At 43.6% G+C, this 21551-nt stretch overlaps 1 protein-coding gene across 2 annotated transcripts in view; it reads right to left on the bottom strand.

Annotated features, from left to right (window-relative positions):
- Positions 1-21551, bottom strand: part of PRKCB (protein kinase C beta) — a 304110-nt gene that overhangs the window by 171383 nt on the left and 111176 nt on the right. For both annotated transcript variants that reach the window (XM_046668250.1, XM_046668249.1), the window contains exon 3: positions 1345-1427. In XM_046668250.1, coding sequence (XP_046524206.1) covers positions 1345-1427 — 83 coding nt within the window. The remainder of the gene's footprint in view (positions 1-1344; positions 1428-21551) is intronic.

Below are 21551 nucleotides of genomic sequence, written 5' to 3'. Positions count from 1 at the left end.
GTATGCTGCACATAGGGTTTGCTGAACACAGGGTATGCTGAACATAGGGTATACATGGCTGCACATAGGGTACGCTGAACATAGGGTATGCTGCCCATAGGGTATGCATAGGGTATGCAGTTCACTACTGGGCAATGGAAGAGTGTGCATGGTGGAAGGTTCTAGCAGGACAGTTTTACCTACATGTAAAAGAACACCCCAAACAATGAGACTTTATCAAAGGAGCTTCTTATCTCACATACTCAGTCTGCAGAGTGGGCTCAGCAGCTCGTCAGTGTCATCAATGACCCAGGTTTCTTCAACTCTTCCACTACGTCAAGCTCAGGATGTCCGCCGTGTCTCCCTCATTGACCCAAAAGGGCTGCCACAACTCCAAGCATTATATCCTCACACAAAAATGCCCAACAGGACAAAGGAAGGGATGTCTTCTCTTATCAGAAAGGAAAGTCTTTCCTGGAAGCCCTCCTCAGACTTCCCTTGAAGTCCCACTGAGCAGAATTGGGTCAGCTGCTCATTCATCAGCTATAAGGGAGCCTATGAAAGCAAGTATCAGCCATTTTAAGCCTCGAGCATAAAAGGTGGCCTCTTCCAGAAAGCAGAGAGTGAGAGCCATGAATGGGTGTTGGGTACGCAATCAACAACATACCCTAAACTTTAGATAGATGTGTACAAGACTTTTACCATATCCTTACAGCACCCATCCTGTCACTCACTTAATATCTTCCTTAAATCAATCTAACTTTGTTTAACCTAAATACTTTTATGTAGGTAGGATATTTTATATCCCTACTATAAACGCAAAATCACTACTAGATACATTTTTCCAATCCATATTAAAATAAATTCATAATTATTAAAACAAAAATTATTTGCCTGTTTTACCTAGAAGCATCTCTTGTCCCACCAGCGGTAGTCATACTTTGGGATGCACAGTTGCAGGAGAAAATCATTTCCCCCTAATTCTTGGGCCCTGGTATCAAGAATTGCCTAACAAAAAAGCTATATGTAAAGCGCATTGTAAGGTACCATCCTAACTGCCTTTCTACAGTAGCAACAATTTAGCCCCTGCCCACCACTCTCCATGCCCCAGCGGTAAAGATGAAGACATTTAGCAAAATCGTAGTAGGCGAACTAGGTGTTTCCTGTATAGTCACGCTCCAACTCTCAAAGCGTTTCACTATTTTTGCTCATTAAAATGAAAAAACATCTCAGAGGCTATAGGGACCATCACATGCCTTGGAATGAGAACATCCTGACTTTTTTGTCATAGCATACTCACTCACATTTACCCAAAAGGATGCATCCACTGTGGACAGAGAGAGGTGACCAGTGCCCATTACTTACATCAGAGGCTGGGCCCTTGTCCGCGCCTGGGCAGGAGAAAGTGACAAATTCATGGCACCGCTTGTGCACGACAAAACAGCAGACTAGAAGGGGGGAAGAGAGGGAAGGGGAGGAAGAGATTGTTAAAACTGGACAAGTAAAAGACTAAGACAAGTAAAGATTTCATACCAAAATAAACAATGCCTTCAGTATCCGCACCTTGTCCTCTGTTGACGTCAAACTCTGGGGTACCCCGATCCTGCATCTTGCAAATTAGTTAAGCTACTAAAGTTAACTAGGGTTCAAAAGATCACATTTGCTCAAAATTACACTCCCTTGAAAATTTCTTAGGTTGCCTGGTTTGGGAACAGAACGTTGTTTCTTAGATGGAACACCATATGAAGTAGTTGGCTTATGTTTAGGTCCATAATGCATAAGAAATATGTATATTTAAACACGAGAATCACACTTAAAAGAGATGTGCATAATATGAAGGGCATGCAGAGACAGAGAGAGCAGGAATGGCAGGCCCATGCCCCCATCTCACCCAAGAGCAACGTCAATTATGTGGAAGAGGGGAAGAAACAGGCTGCAATGTTTACGTTGTTACTTTAGTAGTTTGCAACCAAATACGTATATGCTTGAATATATATTTATTCATATGAGTTAAAACGCATCTATGACATGGCTCTGCTATTTGGGGATTTTATCACTTGGGGGGAGGGATAGTCAGAGAATATATACAAAATAAAACTGATTTTTTTTTGATGTTCCAATCTTCTTTTACAGTTTTGTGGTTCAAATCAACTTATCCAAACTCTAGACTGTGGGTTCGTGGAAGATGGGCATCATGTTGTAGGGCCCAGCTCAGCGTCTTTCTAAAGTACATTCTCAGTAAATGAAAACAGAACAGGAAACCCAGGCTTCCCTAGTGATACAATGGATGAGGGCAACAATCATTGATGGCTGCTAGCATCACAGAAAGACACCGCCTGCCCCTATCGATGGAAGTACTACAAAGTACTCGACCACCAGTGAAGGACTCTTGCCAAAATAATCAAACCTGAATCAATTCAAGCATCTTGATCCAACGACCAATTTACAGAAAATACAAGTGACAGAGGTGCATACTAAATGACACCACAAGGGAGGCAACCAGGAAAAAAAAAATTTTTTTAATACACCAGAATGTGGAAAACTACAAAATGACCAAATAGCTTCTTCAATAAACAAACTGCAAGAGGGCAAGGCAAACTACTCTGTATGATATCATAATGGTGGACACATTTATAGAATGTACAACACAAAGAGTGAACCCAATATACACCATGGCTTTTAGTTGATAACAATGTATCAGTATCAGCTTGTCAACTGTAACAAATGTACCAGAGTAATGCAAGATTTTTTAAGTGCTTTACATATATTAATTTACTTACCACTCATAACAACACTATAAGGCAGATACTATTTCTTTTTTTTAGATATAATTGACATATTCTATTCGTTTCAGGTGTACAACCTAATGATCTGATACATGTATATCTTGCAAAATGATCACCACAGTCAGCCTAGTTAACATCCATCACCACACATAGTTACAAATTTTTTCTCGTGATTTTTTTTTCCCCTGAGGAAGATTCGCCCTGAGCTAACATCTTTTGCCAACCTCCCTCTTTTTTTGCTTGAGGAAGATTGTCCCTGAGCTAACATCTGTGCCAATCTTCCTCTATTTTGTATGTGGGATGCCACCACAGCATGGCTGACAAGTGGTGTAGGTCCTGGGATCTGAACCTGTGAACCCAGGCCACCAAAGCTGAGCACGCCAAACTTAACCACTATACCACAGGGCCAGCCCCCGAGATCTTTTAATATTTACCCTCCTAGCAACTTTCAAATATAAAATACAGTACTCTTAACTATAGTCCACACTGTACATTACATCCCCGGCACTTATTTAGTTTATTTTGACCACCTGCATGATTTTGCCCACTCCTTACGCCCTGCCTCTGGCAACAGTCAGTTTGTTCTCTGTATCTGTGAGTTCCGGGTTGCTTTGTTTTGTTTTTTAGGTTCCACATATAAGTGAGATCATATGGTATTTGTCTTTCTCTGTCTGACTTATTTCACTTGCAACATGTTAATAACGGGGGGACAGGACGGGAATAGGGTTCAGGGAGTTTACGGGAACTCTTTGTGCTTTCCAACCAATTTTTCTGTAAACCTAAAACTGCTCAAAACAAAGAACAAAAATGAAAACAAAACTGCAAGAGAAAAAAAGCAGGGCAGAGGAGACACTTACAGATTCAAAGAGATTTCAAAAACTTATCAACTAAATGCAATATGGAGACCTGTCTGGATTCTAACTTAAATAAACTAATAGTTTAAAAAAATGGTGATACAATCAGGAAAATGGATATACACACTGTTTGATGAGATGACAGAATTCTTGTTATTGATATTAAAGAATTATAATTTTTTGGTATGATAATGGCATTGTGGTTATTTTTGTCAAAGAATCCTTACCTTTGAGGAGACATCCTATAATCTTTATGGATAAAAGGATTCAATTCAAAATAATTCAGTATGAAAGGAAAGGGATGGAAAGGGAAAGGTTATAGATGGAAAAAAAATTAGTCATGACTGATCATTACTGAACCTGGGTCATGGACACATGAGGACTCATTATACTAACCTGTCTACTTTTATATACGTTTAGTATCTTACATAAGATAATATAAAATTATTTTAAAACCTTCATGTTTTGGAATCAAGAAGAGGTCCAAAGAGGCCAAATTCTTTCTCCTTTACTTACTCCCTCTTCTGTTTCAACATTTACTGTACTTTATAAGGAATATATGCTTTGTAGAAAGATGTTTGTGTCAAATAGTGCACGTGTGTGTGTCCCTCTGTGCCTATATGTCTGTGGATTCTGGGAGAAATAGACGAGCAGTGGTCAAAAAATGCCAGTGATGGTTATCTCTGGCAGGATCGCAGATTATTTCTACTTTCAACCTTACATTTTTCTACATTGTTTGAAATTTTTACAATGCACACATATTAGTTATATAATCAGGAAAAATAAGCCTCCTTCCATTTTGAAACAAAACAAAGAGTCAAAGAAAAACAGAGGTTGGGGAATGAAAAATATGATTGCCAAAATTGGGAACTCAATAGTTGGACTGATAACAGAATGGGCACAGCTAAAGAGGAACTTAGCAAACTAGAAATCTAAATTGAGGGATTTTTCTCAGAATTCTGCAAAAAGTGCAAGAATAAAACAAATGATAGAAAACATATATGATAGATCCAAAACTTCTAACATCCATCTAAAAAGAGGTTCAGGAGAGAACATAGAGAATGGTAAAGAAGGTGTAATCAAAGAAAATAGATGAAAATTCCCTAAAGATTAAGAAGAATTTGAATCATTAAATTGAAAGAAACTATCAAGAGTCAACAGGTATGAATGAGCAAAAGACTGATGGTGAGGACAGCAAGGCTTTGAAACATTCTAATGTGTCTAACAGGAGGAGGAAGAGGGGAGGAGAAAGATTACTGACAAAGGAAGAAAAATAATTTTCACATCAGATTTCTAATCTGCAACTCCGAATTCTAGAATATGATGGAGCAATATCTTCAAAGGTTTAGAAAATTCATTTGAGCCTAAGACTTCATACACAACCAAACTAACATTCAAATGAAGATACAAAATAAAGACATTTCCAGAATACAAGGACTTAGAAAATCCACTTCCCACAAAAGAAGTACTAGAGAATATACACCCTGAAAAATAACAACCAAAAAACGAATAGAAGAGGCATAAGAAACAGTGGTGAAAGAAGGAGCAGAAGGAAGAAGGAGGAACCTAAGTCATAAGGAATGGGGGTGGGCGAAGGGCTATATAATCAAAATGTGCTAAAGGTCTTGTCTTACTCCTTGAGATTATCGATACTGGGAAACTCTATATAGAATATTACGTTTAAACATGTGTATTAACAATTAAGAATAAAAGAAAGAATAGTAGTATCCCCTGTAATTTCTTGGTATCTAATATGAAATGGGAATCTAATTTGCCTTTTTTTCCCAAATAGGCAACCGTCCCAGCATCTTTTATTGAATAACTCATCCCTTCCCCACTGATTCCAAATGCCAACTTTATTATACGATAAATAATTACACAAACAGGGGTCTGTCTTGCGCCTTCTGTCCTGTTCCACCGATCTGCAGTGCAGTAACACAGGTTTTAATGATAGTAGCTTTATAATATGTGGTATCTTGGCAGGAAAACCCTCCCTCATTAGTCTTATTTTCACCATTTTCTTGCAATCACTCCACGTTTATTCCAAGTGAACTTTAGAATCAATTTACCAGGCCTTTAAAAACACTAGTGGAATCTTTTAGAATTATATTTATTCAATCTTCCCCCCAAAAAATTTATTGGGACTTTGACTGAAATTGTCTTAAATTTAGAAATTAAACTCAAGATAATTGGCACTTTACAAGAATGAGTCTATCAGGAACAGGGTGTCCTCTCGTTAAAATCTTGTTTCATGTCTTTAATTTTTTCCATAGATCCTACACATCTCTCATTTAGTATTACCTGAGGGATCCTTTTTTATGCTACTGTGATTTTGACATTTTTTTCTTTTTTGTTTTCCAAATGGTTATTGTTTACAAGTAGGAAAGCAATAAACTTTCAGCATATTTATTTTGTAAGCTTTTTTTTTTAACTCATAATAGTTTTTGTGGGTTTTCAATTGCTTCCTTTGAATTTTCCAGGTAGAGAATCATATTATCCCCAATAATAATATTTTTCATTTCTCCTCTGTGACAGATATGCCTCTTTTTTTCCTTTATCACATTTCCAAGTCTAGAACTTTCACAACAACGTGGACTAAAAGGGATGACAGCAGATGGCCCAGTCCCACTCTGAGCTTTCCCCAGCTCCGCCTGTCGTGCACTCTCTCCTGAAATGCACTTTTGGAATTTATATTTTCCTTGGGAATTGTCCATAGTGTTCTCCTCACTTTCCTTCAACTGCATCATCTTATCCGAGATGACGATTTGCCTTTTCTCATTCTTTCTTCACATTGTGTTGTTAGGTAGTCTCTCTCTTATTTCTTCCAAAGGTTTATCTTCTTTGTCGCCTATTTTATTATTCTATCATTTTAAAGAAGCAGATCGTGATTATCAATTCTACTAGGTTTTTTCTACTTTATTAATTGCTGCTTTTGCTTCTATCTGTCCTACTTATTTTTATTACTTATTTGTACTTGTATTACTTATTAGTTAGGAGTACAAATTCTGGAGTCAAGGTCCAGGTTTAGATCCTGCATCATCATTTGCAAACTATAATATTTGGGCACTTACCTCCTCATGTCGCAGTTTCCTCTCTGAAAAATGACAGCGACATGGGTAATAATAATACTCATAGCACTGTATTGTTGTCAGAATTAAATGAACTAATCCGTGCTCAGAACTGTGCCCAGCAGACCATGAGTAGTCAACAAATGTCTGCCGCTGTTATTTATTGTTCTTTTTAAAGCTTCTTGAATTGACTGCTCAGTTAATTTATTCCCATTCTGCTTCATTAAAAACATCAAGATTTTAAAGCTAAAAATTCTCCTTTCAAGTACAGTTTTGCCTTCCTCCTATGTTTTATATTCAACGTCATCATTGTTTTAAGTTTCTAAATGGTCTATTACTATCATTTTAACTTCTTCTTTGTCACAGAACTATTTAGGAAAGTTGTTTCCCCCCACCCCCATTTACAAGTAGTTGCTTTAGTCTAGAACCTTTCTTCAAAACATCCAAAATGGTAGTTACAATCTTATTCATCCTTACTCTTTTTGAGGCAAGAAGGGGGGCTCGCCTCTAGTCTTCCAGTGTCTACCACAATTCCTGGTACATGACTATATGTAGTAGAATAATGTTTGGGGCATGAATGAACAAAACATGACTATCATCAGCCAAAGAAAAAGAAGAAAGCTTCACGGCAGACACAGCTCCCAGCTGGCCTTCCACTTTCCAACACCACGGACAGGGGCAGCAGTACCTTAGTCATCGACAAGGTCTCCTTCGGCAGCCTTCCGGTTAGCCAGAAAAATAAACCACCCACCCCCAACAACGTGGCATCAATATGCCAAGTGACTTGACCACGCTCCAGCAGATTCTCTGGAGGAGCTGGGAACAGACTCTGGAAAGAGCGTGAGCTTCTGCTGCAGGTACCTCCTTTGCACAATGTGTTTCAGAAAAGTTGTGCAAATCAAATTTTTCCCATTAACTACAACGCTTTAAAGAAAAGTAGTAGGCTGGCTATTTAAAGAAACAAACTAAATCCTTTTGTGATACAAATAAACACCCCCTCATTCCTGTTTGGCAAATTCAGGGTAAAACTAGCTTTTCTTAAATAAGACGCAACATTTACTGAGCTGCTGAAACATGTACCAGGTCCTACTTTCAAACAGGTACCTGGTAAGAGCCAAGAATGCCCAGATGCTGCATGGTTTATTCAAGAACTGCTTGCTCCGAGGAGGTTAACAGCCTGCAGCCCACAGCCCTCTGAATGCAGCCTGCAGCCGTGCTTTATTAGGACCACATAGCGAAGACTCACTCAGATGCCTAGGGGCCAGGTGAGCAATGGGAATGTCTGAGGCTCAGGTGGGAGATTGCACGCATCACCTGTTTAAAGGGGAAATTGCTACCCAGCTCCAGCAGAGAATGAGACAAAGGCCCCAAGCTCTATCCACCTCCACCCCTCCCTGATTACATGTGAAATCATAAAGGTCACAGGTCAGCTTTTTGGGTAAGATAATGCCTTCCACCAACCCTCACCAAAGATGCCCACATTCTCATTCCTGGAACTTGCGACTATGTTCCCTTACAGGGCAAAATGGATTTTCCAGATGTGATTAAATTAAAGGTCTTGAGATGGGGAGTTAGACTGGATTATCCTGGTGGGCCCAATGGAATCGCACGGGTCCTATTCAGAGGGAGGCAGGAGGACCAGAGTCAGAGAAGAAGTGACGATAGAAAAAGAGGTTGGAGTGATGTCATTGCTGGTAAGGAACATAAGCCAAGGAATGTGGGTGGCCTGTAGAAGCAAGAAAAGGCAAGGAACAGACTGTCCCCGGAGCCTCCAGAAGGAATGCAGCCCTGCTGACACCTTGATTTTAGCCTCATAAGACCAATTTTCAGACTTCTGACCTCCAGAATTATAAGATAATAAATTCGTGTCATTTTAAGCCACACAGTGTGCGGTGATCTTTACAGCAGCAAGAACCTAATAAACCAGCCAAGGGTCAGAAACACTAGTTGATCCCAGAAGCAATAAACTATAGTCAAAAGCCCAGGGGACCTCTCTGGAGTATCTGCCCCAAGAAAGCATCGGGACCCCAACTCTGCTTCGCACTGCACCCCACCCCCAAATTCCCAACTAACTACTATAATTTATTCATTACATTCCAGAGAGGACTAAATCAAACCATCAAGATCTTATTTTTTCTCTTGGGAGTTGATGCTCTTCTACCCAATTCTCTCTGGGGTCTATAGTGGAAAACCGACATCCCTGGGCAGCAATCTTTGTCCCTAAATCCCCATCAACCTGAGACAGAAATTCCAGCACTAGCTGCACGTGTCTGTGGTGGGAGAAAAAAAGAGAAGGGCCCTCAACACTTTCTTCAGCTCTCATCCCTCTCAGGAGGCCCCAAAACAGCCAGTTGTCAGAGGAGAAGTCCACCATCGGCAAGAGTCACAGGTCAGGCCCCTGGGAGCAGATGGAGCTCAGTTTGAACCCTCATTTTACCACCTATACGCTGAAGGACATTAACCCAATTACTATGCCTCTCTGAGCCTCAGTTTCCTTCTCCAAAATGGGAATAATAGTACCTACCTAATAATAGAACCACAAGGCTGTCGTGAGGCTCCAATGAAACAACACACACAAAGTGCTTCGCGGAAAGGGGCATTTGAGTCGGAGCCACCAAGGAGAATCCCTTTTTCCTCCCAGGTCAAAGCTGACTCACAGGCATGACATTCTGCCTAGTGTCCAAGGTGAGGTGGGGCTCCCCGCAAATGCTTTCCTGAACCATCTCCATGATCAAAGGCAGAAAGGCCCGGTCACCCTTCCCACCCAACACCTGGCCTCACCGGCACGCAGAAGAGTGGCTCACACGGCCATGCGACTTGAGTCCCAAAGGACTTCCATATCCATGATTTCACCTGAGCCTCATCACTCTGTGGGGAAAGTGGTGTGCTCCTCATTATATCGACAGGATGCTGATGCTCTGACAGAGTTGACTGCCCAGGGGCGTCCAGCTAGTCAGTGGCAACGCTTGTATTTGAAACCGGGTTTGTCTTCCTCTGAGCCCACGCTCTCAACTCACACGGTGTAGCTGCATTTGTGTTTGTCATTCATCTCACTGTTCCGAAGAAATCCTCCCCAGCTTTCCTCACCCCCGCCATCCAGCCAGTTGCTAAATCCTACTGATTCTTCCTTCGCAACATCTTTTCTGCCATATCCTCCTGTACCTTCCCCAGTGATTCCACCCTAAGCGTCCTCAGCAACTCAGATGTGGAATTTTGCAATGAAGTGTTAACTGGTCTCCCCAGAAACTGATGAGTCCTCCTGGATATCTCATCTCTATGAACCTCAGTTTCCATAACCACAAGAGATAAGACCACCAATGCCACATGACTGCTACAAAATCTAAATGAGATGTCATGTACGAATGCAGAGCAGCAGGCCACAAAGTAAGCTCTCAGTGGAGGTGCATTCGCTTCCTTCCAGGATGGAAGGGTCCACAGCACAAGTTCCGCAGCCAAGCTGCTTGGATTCTACACTGAGCGCCACTATTAGCTCTGCGACCTTGAACAAGTCCATTGACCTTGCTGCATCTCAGTTTACCGGTCTGTAAAACAGAAATAATAACAGTACTTTTCTCGTAGAGTTGTTATAAGGATTAAACGAGTTAATCTTAGCACAGTGGATGGACACAGTAAGTACCAAATAGATGCTAAGTATTGTCAATATTATTCCCACCTACTTCCCTCCACCGCATGCAGCCTACACACTCCTGGGAAATTCATCCTCTGAAAACTTAGCTTTGATATTATTTCCCTGCTCCAACACATTTACTGGCTGCCTATTGCCTAAAGCTGCAATTTCCAATATGGCAGACACTAGCCACATGGGGCTATGTCAACTTAAATTAACCAAATAAAATTTAAAATTCAGGTCCTCATTCCCACCAGTGATATCTCAAGTGCTTCATCACCACATGTGGCTAGAAACTACCATATTGGACAATCATCATGGAAAGTCTTACTGGACAGCACTGGCCTAAAGGATAAAGTTCAAATACCACAGCCTGGCATCCATCCACAATTTAGCGCTGTCAAACTCTACTCTCAACTCCTCTCTCTCCACTGCCCCACACTCTTGCCAAGTTAGATGACTGTTTCTTTCCATAATGAATTGTACTCATTCCCTACCATGCAGATTTGTTCCACAAAGACATCAATGCCAACAGCCTATCACAGGAAGTCCACAAAGAAAATTTAAGGCCAAGGAGCTTAGTTTTCCAACTAGCAGACTGAAAGCCAGATTGGAATAGAAATGGCATATTTCACGGGATAATTCAACTCACTAGCCCCATGGGGCAGATAATGGTTGGCTCATCCTACCTAACTTAACGCAAGGGTTACAAGGTCAAACGCCTACAGAGGCCAGGCCTTGTGACTAAGTGAAGCAAGCCTAGTGTGATACAGCAGGGAAGGGTGGTGGCTGGGCTCAACTGGAGAGCACATGCCCATCCCGGGGACACTCAGCTCCACCCAACAGTGGTCCTGGCATCCAGTGTTGCTAGACAGGATTTTTTTCAAAGCTCTAAGTAGGCCATCCAAAAACATCTGAGTCCCGCGAGTTGACAAGCTCTGTTTTAGCTGGTCACTCTACTCAAACGCTTCCAGCTTGGTTACATATTATCTCTGAGCTAAAATACCCCCAACCACAGAATGGGGATAAGATCACCTACTCCACATATGGTTGTGAGGATGAGACCAGATTAACATGCCTGGCGTGTGTCTGCCTCACTTCTAATTCTTAATAAAAGTATGAATGAATGCATTAACAGTGAATGAATAAACGAATGACTGGGCTCTTTAGTCACTCCCACACTCAGAAGTTGCCCACTCATCTGAGTCAAGCCAGAGGGAGGCAGCTGCGGCCAGGGGCAGTGTGCATGTGCATCTGTGGGCGGCTGTCCCAACACAGTCAAGTGTGGGAGCTCAGAGGGTCATCTCACTGCCCTGCGTGGCCAGCTCTGAATGTGCAGTGAGAATTTCTTTTTAAAAGAGTGTACCAAGCTTGTGGTTTAAAATTCGAACATTACTGATGAGTATACAGTTGAGAATCAGCACTCCACTCCATTATTGGAGGGAACTATTCTTTCCAGTTTCTTGTTCATCGTTCTAGAGATAAATTCTCTGCAGGTATGTGAACACAAGTGTGAGCCTCTGTCTACATATGGCATGAGATAGTCTCTATTTCCTTTTTGTTTTTCATCTATGTCCCCTTTGTTTTACCAATAGGACACAATTCCACATCACTGGTTCTCAGTCCTGGCTGCACACTGAGTCACATGGGGGCTTCTAGAACTGATAAGTGCCCAGGTCTCAGCCCCAGAAATTCTAATTAATTGACGGGGGATGAAGGAGGGGCTGAGGGCAGGTAGCAGGTACCAAGAGCTCCCCAGGTGATTCGAATGTTGAACAGCATCGCTGCTCTGCACACTCTTCTACCCTGTGCTTTTTCCCCAACTAGCCCACGGGAGGCCCATGCCATCCAATATCTAGAGAATGGTCCCATTCTATTTCCACAGCTGCATCTTATTCCATCATATGGGTGGGCTACCCTTGATTTACACAGTCTCATAGGGAATTCTTAAAGTTCTGATAATGATGATTTCCTCCCGTAAGAGAGGAGGAAAAGAGCAAACTTCATTTATCAACAGCCAAGCACTTCGGAGGGAAAACAAACACAAAAGCAATAACCTTGAGTGGTCACAACTGCAGGAAAGGAATGTTTTCATTTAGAATGTTACCAAATTTATTTAAGCAAGGTAAAGCAGAGGAGCCAATAAGAGCTAAAGAACAGGCTCAGAAGTAAATAAACCCATGGGAAGAAAGCAGTCCCCGCCCCCAACCCCTGCCACCACCTTCTGCTACACTAACCCTGGGGAGACAGGCCCCTGGGCAGGGCAGCTGCTGGAAACATCCTGCTTGTTTGGATAACACAAGACTGTTCTTGACCCCTTGGCCTTCCCTTTTATTCAGGCCCTGAAGGTGGGGGCAGCAGGACATAATGCCATGGCCTAAGAGGAAACAACAACATCCATTCATTCACCAGCTACATCCAGCCTAGAGTGCTCGGCCCAGGAGAAGAACTGGTCCCGAAACCAAGTGTGGTGGACAGTTCTTGTTTCTGCCTAACCAGCATCCATCCCTTGTGCTTCTCCTTCGGGGAATCACCTCTCTCTGACCCCAGTTCCCATGAACCAGCTAAGGCTGCCCTCAGCCCCTGGCTCCTGGGATAGACAAAGGACCCAGGCCACAGCATGGATTCAGGGTTGGGCATGTGACTCAAGCTGCCCAGTGAGAATCAGCTTCAGGATTCCTGCTGGAATTATTAGGAAAGAGGATTTATTTCCCAGCAGAATTGTTAAACTGGTAGGGAATGAGTCTGCATTTGCCATCTTTATATCACAAAGGAAAAGCTTTTCTGAGAATGAAGCCAACAAAGAGAAAAGCAGAGTCAAGAGTTGTCTGATGACCACATATGAGCACCTAGATCCAGCCAGGCCTGAAGGGAGACCCCTTGACTTCTCTGTATAAGACAACAAATCTCTCTTTGCCTAAACCAGCTTGAATCAGGTTTTTCTTTCTTGAGACCAAAGGACTTCTGACTAATAAACTAAAGGTGAGAAGTAGGAGGATGGGCAGTTTTAGGGCCCTTATTTTCTCCTGTGTTTCATGTATTCCTATAAATTAACCTCTTTTCTTTTGTAATTAGCGGTTTGGTATTAAGAGCACTCGATTCAATCAGTCTGTGTTGATGACTTGAGAAAAGTTGGGACACAGTGATTCACTTTTCCCTTAATTCCTCTAAATATTGCAGCCCTTGATGAAAGCAACTGCACCTAGGAGTTTGCTAAGGTAAGAGTAAGTGCCAGGAGAAACAAGATTTGACAGGTCTCTCTTATCCACAGATGCCTATTACTTCGGCTTCTTTTCAGTAAGTGCCTATAGGATGGGCACATCCACCTCACTGATGTAACAACCATTTACACCATCTGCCTAGTGCCAGCTCCTACCCTTGCTGATGAAGGCAGGACCACACAGCTGAAAGGCCAAGTCCTTTCTTAACATGACTGAGTCGCATCCACTCAATTGTGCCTCTGGAGTGAGGTGGCTTGAAGCCCAGAGAAATTCATGTCAATCTCAGTCCCCTAACTCATTTAAAAAGCAAAGAGAGAAAGCTTAATCCTCTGGCAGGTGAAATGCCAGCAACAACTCTGTAAGGAGGGATGGGCTGCTATGTGACTATTGCAAAAATCACCAAATCAAAGACAGGGCCATGGAGATTACAGTGGGCATCTGTTGGGTTTTTCTGCCCAGCATCCACTGTCCCTTCTGGTAACTGGCATGTGGACTCTCCTTTGGGAAACTAGCCAGCCTCCATTGCATGCAGTCTTGGTGAGGCTGTCAATCAAGGTGTGCAGCTCTCCCCTGGCCAAGGGGTAGACACAAGAACCAAGACTGGTCAATCACACCCTTTCTCTCAGGAATTCTTGAATCAATAGTGTTGCCGTACAAAGGTTGCCCATTGGTTCCTGCCACCTAGATTCAAGAGCTACTCTGGGCTCCGTACTTTCTAAGGCCTGGTGCTGCATGAATGTGGTACCCCCATACCCTTCCAATTGATTTTCTTAAGACAACTACAGTCAATTTTTGTTGCTTACAGAGAAGCAAACAACTCTAGCCAATTCAAAGGCATCTGCTCTCCCTCCATACTGATTCAAATATCCTTTCTACAACATCCGTGAGAGATGGTCACCAACCTTCTCATTGCACACTTCAAAGACAAGAGGCGCTCTCCTCCAAATGACGACTCTAATATTAGAAAATTCTTTAGACTGCGCAGAAGTCGGCCTTCCTGTAATTGGCCAATCCTGCCCTCCATGGCCCTTCCTCCTTTCACTGGCTCCTCCTCCTCCTACTGTTCCCCTTGCCTTGTGTACTGGAATTCCTCAAGGCTCTGTCCCAGGTGCTGATCTCTTCCCTGCAGACAGTCTCCCCAGGCCATCCCATCACTCCACGAGAGTTCCTAACTCTATTCGTGCTGGTGACACCCAAGTTTGTATGTCACAGCCCAGAGCTCTCCCCTGAGCCCCACACCCGTCTTGTCACCTCCTTCTTCAGCACCACCACTTGGACATCAAACTGAACATACCCCAAACCAACTCCTCCTTCTGCCTCACTTCTGATGTTTCCCTCTCAGGATGTGCCTGCATCACTGACCCTGGGAGCCACCCTTGATCCTCCCTCACCACCACTGCTCACCTCCAATCACCAATTCTGTCAAATCTAACCCCAAATTACCACTCAAAACCAGCCTACTGCCCTCAGTGAAAAAACAACCACTGTCTGTGTTCTCTGAAGCTGGCGTCTTGTTTACCGAACTCCTATCACCCCTCAGATCTCAGATTAAATGTCATTTCCTCAGTCTTCCCTGGCCCACTAGTCTAGGTTTAACCTGCTTACTGTACGATCCCATTTGACTTAAATCTCCCTAAGACACTTTATTATTTTCAATAATAAAATGGGGATAAAAAGAGTAACTATTCATAGAGTTGCTGAGGGATTAAATGCAACAACACATTAAAAACTTTCATAGGAAAAATAAGCCTTTGCACAATAACTGGCACATAGTAGGTTCATTATAAATATTAACTATTGCTATTGTTATTGTTTTTACTATTAATACTAATAGCTTTCCCTCCTAGACTGTTAACTCTATTCAGGCAGAAGAACCACATGCCTTGTTCACTCCTACATCCCTCGAGCTGACACATAACAGGAGCTCAATAATATTTAATTGACTGATTGATTGGTTGAGATTTGAAGCCAACAGCTGTGCCACCCACACCTGGGTCCCCAATATGTCCCCTTCACCAGACTAAACATTTTCATTTCTTCCCAATATATTTGGGTAGAAAGGAGGAAACCTTCTCACCTTCATCTTAGGTGCCCTAAGGCACAGTAAAATCATAGGAAAATGTCCTCATGATGGAGACTTTCCACTTGCTTTCTTTTTTTTTTTTTGAATAAGACAGTTGAGGGTGGAAAATCTAAGTACATAAAAAAAACTGGAAGGAAACACGTGAAATGTTGATGGTGGTGGTGATCTCTGCTTATAAAGACTCGGGGTTTTGTTCTTCCTTCTATAATTCTGTATTTCCCTAATATTTTAAAGTAATAAAGCAAATAGAAATTTTAATCAATTGCACGAGGTATAATTTAACACCAAAAAAATACCATTTTAGATGCACAATTTGATGAGTTTTGACAGATGTACTACACACATATAATTACCACCACAGTTAAGATATAAAACACTTGCATCACCCCAAGTTCCCTTGTGCCCTTTCACAATTAATCCCCTCACCACCACCCCTCCCCAGCTGTTGGCAGACACTAAGCTGCTCTCTGTTACTACAGATTAATGAAATCATACAATATGTACTATTTTGTCTGTTCTTTCACTCAGAAAAATGTTTTGATTATTAATGATTCATAATGCAGTTGTCAGTATCAGTAGTTAGTTCATTTTTATTGCTGACAATAAAAATAAAGTATTCCATTACATGGTTATTCCAAAGTTTGTTTATCCATTCATCTGTTAAACAATATTTGGGTTTTTTCCCCCAGTTTCTGGCTATTCTGAATAAAAACGCTATGAACATTCATTTATATGACTTTGTGTGGGCATATAATTTAACGGATCTTGGTAAATACCTAGGAGTATAATTGCTGCGTCATATGGTAACTCTATGTTTAACTAATATAAGAAACTGCCACTGTTTCCCAAAATGGCTATACCACTTTATTTTTTAGAATGAAAACAATCCAATACATTATTTTTAATAGGTTTATATGTTCGTTGGGGTCTCAGCAGGAAATGGAATTCACCCTAGATGTTCAATTAAAAAGACTAACAACTCTGGAAAACTGTTACAACACCTAGGGCTACCTGTATAATCGAAAGAAATAATGTCACAAGAGCCCAGTGAGAGCTGGAACCAAGGAAGAAGGAGGAGCTGTCATTGCAGAGGGAGCCACAAATGGAGGGAGGGGGTTGAGGGTGGAAATGTCCCAAACTCTCTCTCCTCCTGTCCCTTGGTCTCTGGCCACCACCTCCCATTGGCCTAACTCAGACGAAAGTCAGCCAGGAAGGGAGCCCAGGAGATGCAGTCCACAGGGGTCTAACTCCCTGGACACAAGACAGGCAGAGAAGGGTGGAGAATGGTGGTCCTAGAGAAAGCATCAAATAGAGAATAAGCAGACACCGTCCGTCCTCAGAAGAGGGGAGAAAAGGAACAAAGAGACGATGTGCAATGCTCTGAGAGGTCAACACTCACAAACCAACATGAGTCTCGGGTGACAGAACCATCCTATTACTATCACTGCTACAACCACAATCACAACAATAACCACCACTACTAATAGTAATATTCATAATAACAATGGCAGCAAATACTTTCTTGAGTTTAAACTGTATCCCAAGCACATGCTAAATGTTTACAGGATTATCTCACGTAGCCTTCATGACAACCATGGAAAGCAAGTGTATTATTATGCCCCATTTTACAATAAGAAAATCTGAGCTTACAGAGGTTTAGAAAACCTGCCCGAGGGACTCCAGAGCTTGGTCAAGCCCTAACCACTACCCCACATTGCCTCCCTGGATGAGGGTCCAAAGAGAGGCTCCAGTACTCGCCCTGTGTGGTGTGGATAAGCCACTCTGTGCCTCAGTCTCCTCATCTGTAAAATGAAGGAAACGTTCATCCTCCCTGTTGGGGCTATTCTGAGAATTTAACACAATAGAGCAGTTCAGCAAACCTTTTTTGAGCCCCAGGGGTTCTGTAACTTCATGATCTCTAATCCTGCAAGGGCCGCAACAATTCCCTTCAAAAAAGAAGCTGGTGGCTCAGAAAGACTCACAGAGTCTTAAAGCCACTCGCCGAAGGTTAAAGCCCTAGAAAGAAGCAGAGGAGGGATTTGAACTCGGGTCTCCCTGTCTCCAAAGTCACACTCTGCCCTTCAGGGAGGAACAGGAAGGATAAATAAATGTACGAAAGGTGAGGGTTTGGCGCTTTCACTCTTAGATCCACAGTTTCACACACATGCAGTCTGGCTCCAGCGTGCGGCTTCACCTCAGCAGCGAAGCCTCAAAGCTCCCAGGCAGCCAGCCCCAAAAGACGTGCTTCCACCCATCACCAGGTGCTTCTCCTGCAGAAGCCTGTGCCCCAGAGCCCGAGCATTGCCCTGGGGCAACCACCCACTCCACTCCTTTTCTGATCTTCCAGAGAGTGTGCGTGTGTGTGTGGGGGGGGGGGGGGGGGCGATCGGGTAGGATGGGAGGCGGGCAAGGGGTGTTTCTACCCTTTGGTGTCTTCTTAGAGACGACATTAACTCTTGGCACCTCCACTGATTTCCTAAGAAACCCAACAAAGTTGAAATACAAACACACAAGCTGCCTGCAGTCTTGAAACTCAGCATTCTTGTCACGTCTTAATACCCTGTCATTTGAGCAACACTCATCCTCCATGCACTTTGAAATCTCTCTTGCTTTACATCCGCCAAGAGGTTCCAATTTTTCTGTACTGGCATTGACATGATGTAGAAAGAACATGTGAGCCATGAGGGCTTCAAAAATAGCCTGGAACTTTTCAAGGAAGGGGCCCGTAGTGGGATGACAGGCAAGTTATTCTGCATAACAAAGCACAGTGTCCCCAGAGTCAGGCACAAGCCCTCCCTTCCCCACGTACATACACACTCACCCATCAATCACGCCCTGAAATATCATATCTGTGGGAGGACAAGAAGATAATGGTATGATCAAGGAAGCACCCGAGAGGACAGGTGGGATGGACTCCATCCAGTGGAGAATTTTCTACTGACAACAGGTCAGTTTTGCTTGGAGTGAACCCATTGTGGTAATAGGTGATGATGACGATGATGAAGATGACAATGATGATGATGATGATGACGACGACAACGACGGCAACCACTAACAAGATTGACATACTGCCTACTATGTGCCAGGCACTATTCTAAGCTCTTCACATAGATTGACTCATTTAATCTTCACAACCCTATGAGGCAGGAATTACTAATAGCCCATTTTACAGATGAGGAAAATGAGGCATGGGAAGTTAAGTAACCCAACAGCAGGGGAAAGTCAGGCTGGAGCCCAGGCTATCTGGCCCCAGGGTCTTTGCTCTTAACAGCTATACCTCCACCTGATACTCCCCCAAAAGAAGCACTCAGCCCAGGTCCCCACTGAGGGAGAGGGAGGGGAATGTCTCTTGATCCTGAAATTGTGGAACAGACAATTCGCAGAACCCTTTCCTCTAGACGCCAAGCCCTTAGGAACAGCTTGAGACCCACACTGAGTCTCAGCATTTACTGAGCACTTACTGTTGACCAGGCACGTCCCCGAGTGAGCACTTTCACTTCCCGATAACCTTTTGAGGTAGGATGCAGCATTATCCTCCACTTTCAAGGTAAGGAAACTGAGGATCAGCATGCTGGCTGTCCGTCATCTTCCCTCCCAGATCCATTCTTCACCTGACTCTGCTGTGACCGAGCCCCAGGAGGCGGACGCCTGCAGAACTGATCACCCAGGCTCCCTTGCCTCCTGGTTGCCAATGGGGCTCAGCCAATGGGTGGGACCAGCAGGCGATGGGAGAGGAGGAGAGAGGCTGGGGTGTTTCTTCTCCTTCCTCCTGCCTTGATGCTGCAGCCCTCCAGGACCACCACTCCTGCTGTGGTCCCTTCTTCCTCAGCTCTGTAGGCCCCACACTATTTCCTTCACTTCCTTCTTCCTCCCCAGAGGTAACAAATAATCCCTTCATTAAACTCTCTTCATTGAAGCCGCCCGAGTATTTCCGTCTCCTGCTGGGATCCTGACAGGCACAATCACAGAAACAGAGGAACTTATCCAGAGTCACACAGCTGGTAAAAGGCAGATCAGGAAGACCGGGTTGAGCCTCGAATCCACTATCTCAAATACTGGGCCATAGGCTTCCCTCAGAGCAGGGGGCACAGCTCAAAGGCCTCTGAAGGCCAGGCTAGTAGCATAAATGAGTCAAGCAAGCGGGTGAAGTGCAAGAGGGAGTGGTGGGGATTGAGGCAAACCAGAGAGCACACGCCCTACTTACAGGGAACCACATGTAGAAAGCAAGCATGTTAACCACGGTGCACACAAAACAAAAAGTACTTCCAGACTATTTCTCACATTTTCCCAGGAATCTCACCACTCACTCTCCAAAAACCTTCTGCTGTTAGGCATTGTCCCTGATCACGTCTTACATTTCTTTTCTCCTCAATCCTATTCCAATCTTTCCCACACAGCTTTTAGTTCAGTTCTCCACTTTTAAAAGATTCATGTGGGGCCAGCCCAGTGGCACAGCGGTTAAGTTCACACATTCTGCTTCGGTGGGCCAGGGTTCACCAGTTCGGATCCCAGATGTGCACCTACACATCGCTTGGCAAGCCATGCTGTGGCAGGCGTCCCACATATAAAGTAGAGGAACATGGGCATGGATGTTAGCTCAAGCCCAGTCTTCCTCAGCAAAAAGAGGAGGATTGGCAGCAGATGTTAGCTCAGGGCTAATCTTCCTCAAAAAAAAAAAAAGGATTCAGGCAACAAAGACAACTAGTTCTCTGGGCTTCAAAGGCTGCTTCCCCTACCTTCTGCATTTTCTCTATGTCGCCACCACTACCTCATTCCCCCCACAAGTGACTACAGGGAAGCTGATTCCATCCTCTTGACATCTTGTTTGGGGGCTGAGTACCCAGCCACAGCTGCTGTCCAAAGGAAGGACGAGAGAAGAGATACTCGAAGTCCCTGCCTGCAGCCTGTGGCAGAGCAGTGTCATCTACACTGTGGGCAGAAAAAGCCACGAGACCCTCCAGGCAAGAGAGGGAAGAGGTGCCCTCTGTGCCAACGACCTTGAAATCAGACCAGCTGCTGGTGTGCAGAGCAGAGATACCCCTCCTCCAGAGCGATCCGAGGAGCGTCTTACAGCAGGGGCTGCAAACTGGCGCCCTCTGGGCTCCTGGGTCGGTCCGCACTGTGCTTCATAAAACAACATGAAACCATAGCTAACACTTAAGGTAGGAGAGTACGTGGTTTTAAAAATCCAAGTTGCATGCTTTTCTTTCCAAAAATTGGAAGTTACGGCAACAACGGGCCCATATTCTTGCAGGATGACAGAGCAATCGGACCTGAGTGCACAAAAACGTCAGCTCCAAGAGGGTTTGTTCACTGCTGTACCCCCATGCCTAGAACAGCACTTGGCACATCAACAGGACGCAATAAATGTGCGCTGAATGAATGAGTAACAGCTCCCCTTTCAGACGACCTGACAGTCTCCATTTCGCAGCAATCTCCACCTAGCTCAACTCACGCATTTAAGTTCCCTTCCAGGCCCCCGCAGAGGGTCGAGTTTGAGACCCCCAGTTTACAGTGAGGGATTTAAAGGCAGGCAAGACACAGCTCCTGTTCCTCAAAAATGAAACATTAGAGGACAGAATCATGGTCATCATCATCATCACTTACAGAGCAGGGACTATGAGCCACATACTGTTCTAACCGTTTTCCACGGGCTGGCTTGGTGGCATAATGGTTAAGATGGTGCACTCCACTTCAGCAGCCCAGGGTTCGTGGGTGTGGACCTACACACCACTCAGCAAGCCATGCTGTGGCGGCATCCCACATACAAAATAGAGGAAGATTGGCACAGATGTTAGCTCAGCGACAATCTTCCTAACCAAAAAAATTAAAATAAATAAATGTTTTCTCATATATTGGCCCCTTTAATCTTCACAACAGCCATCTGGTATGTCCTGTTATTATCCTCTCTGTGCAGAAGAGGAAGGTGAGG

The sequence above is a fragment of the Equus quagga genome, chromosome 7 (assembly GCF_021613505.1).
Source record: "Equus quagga isolate Etosha38 chromosome 7, UCLA_HA_Equagga_1.0, whole genome shotgun sequence".
NCBI lineage: Eukaryota > Metazoa > Chordata > Mammalia > Perissodactyla > Equidae > Equus > Equus quagga.
This window is presented reverse-complemented; position numbering and strand designations above follow the sequence as displayed.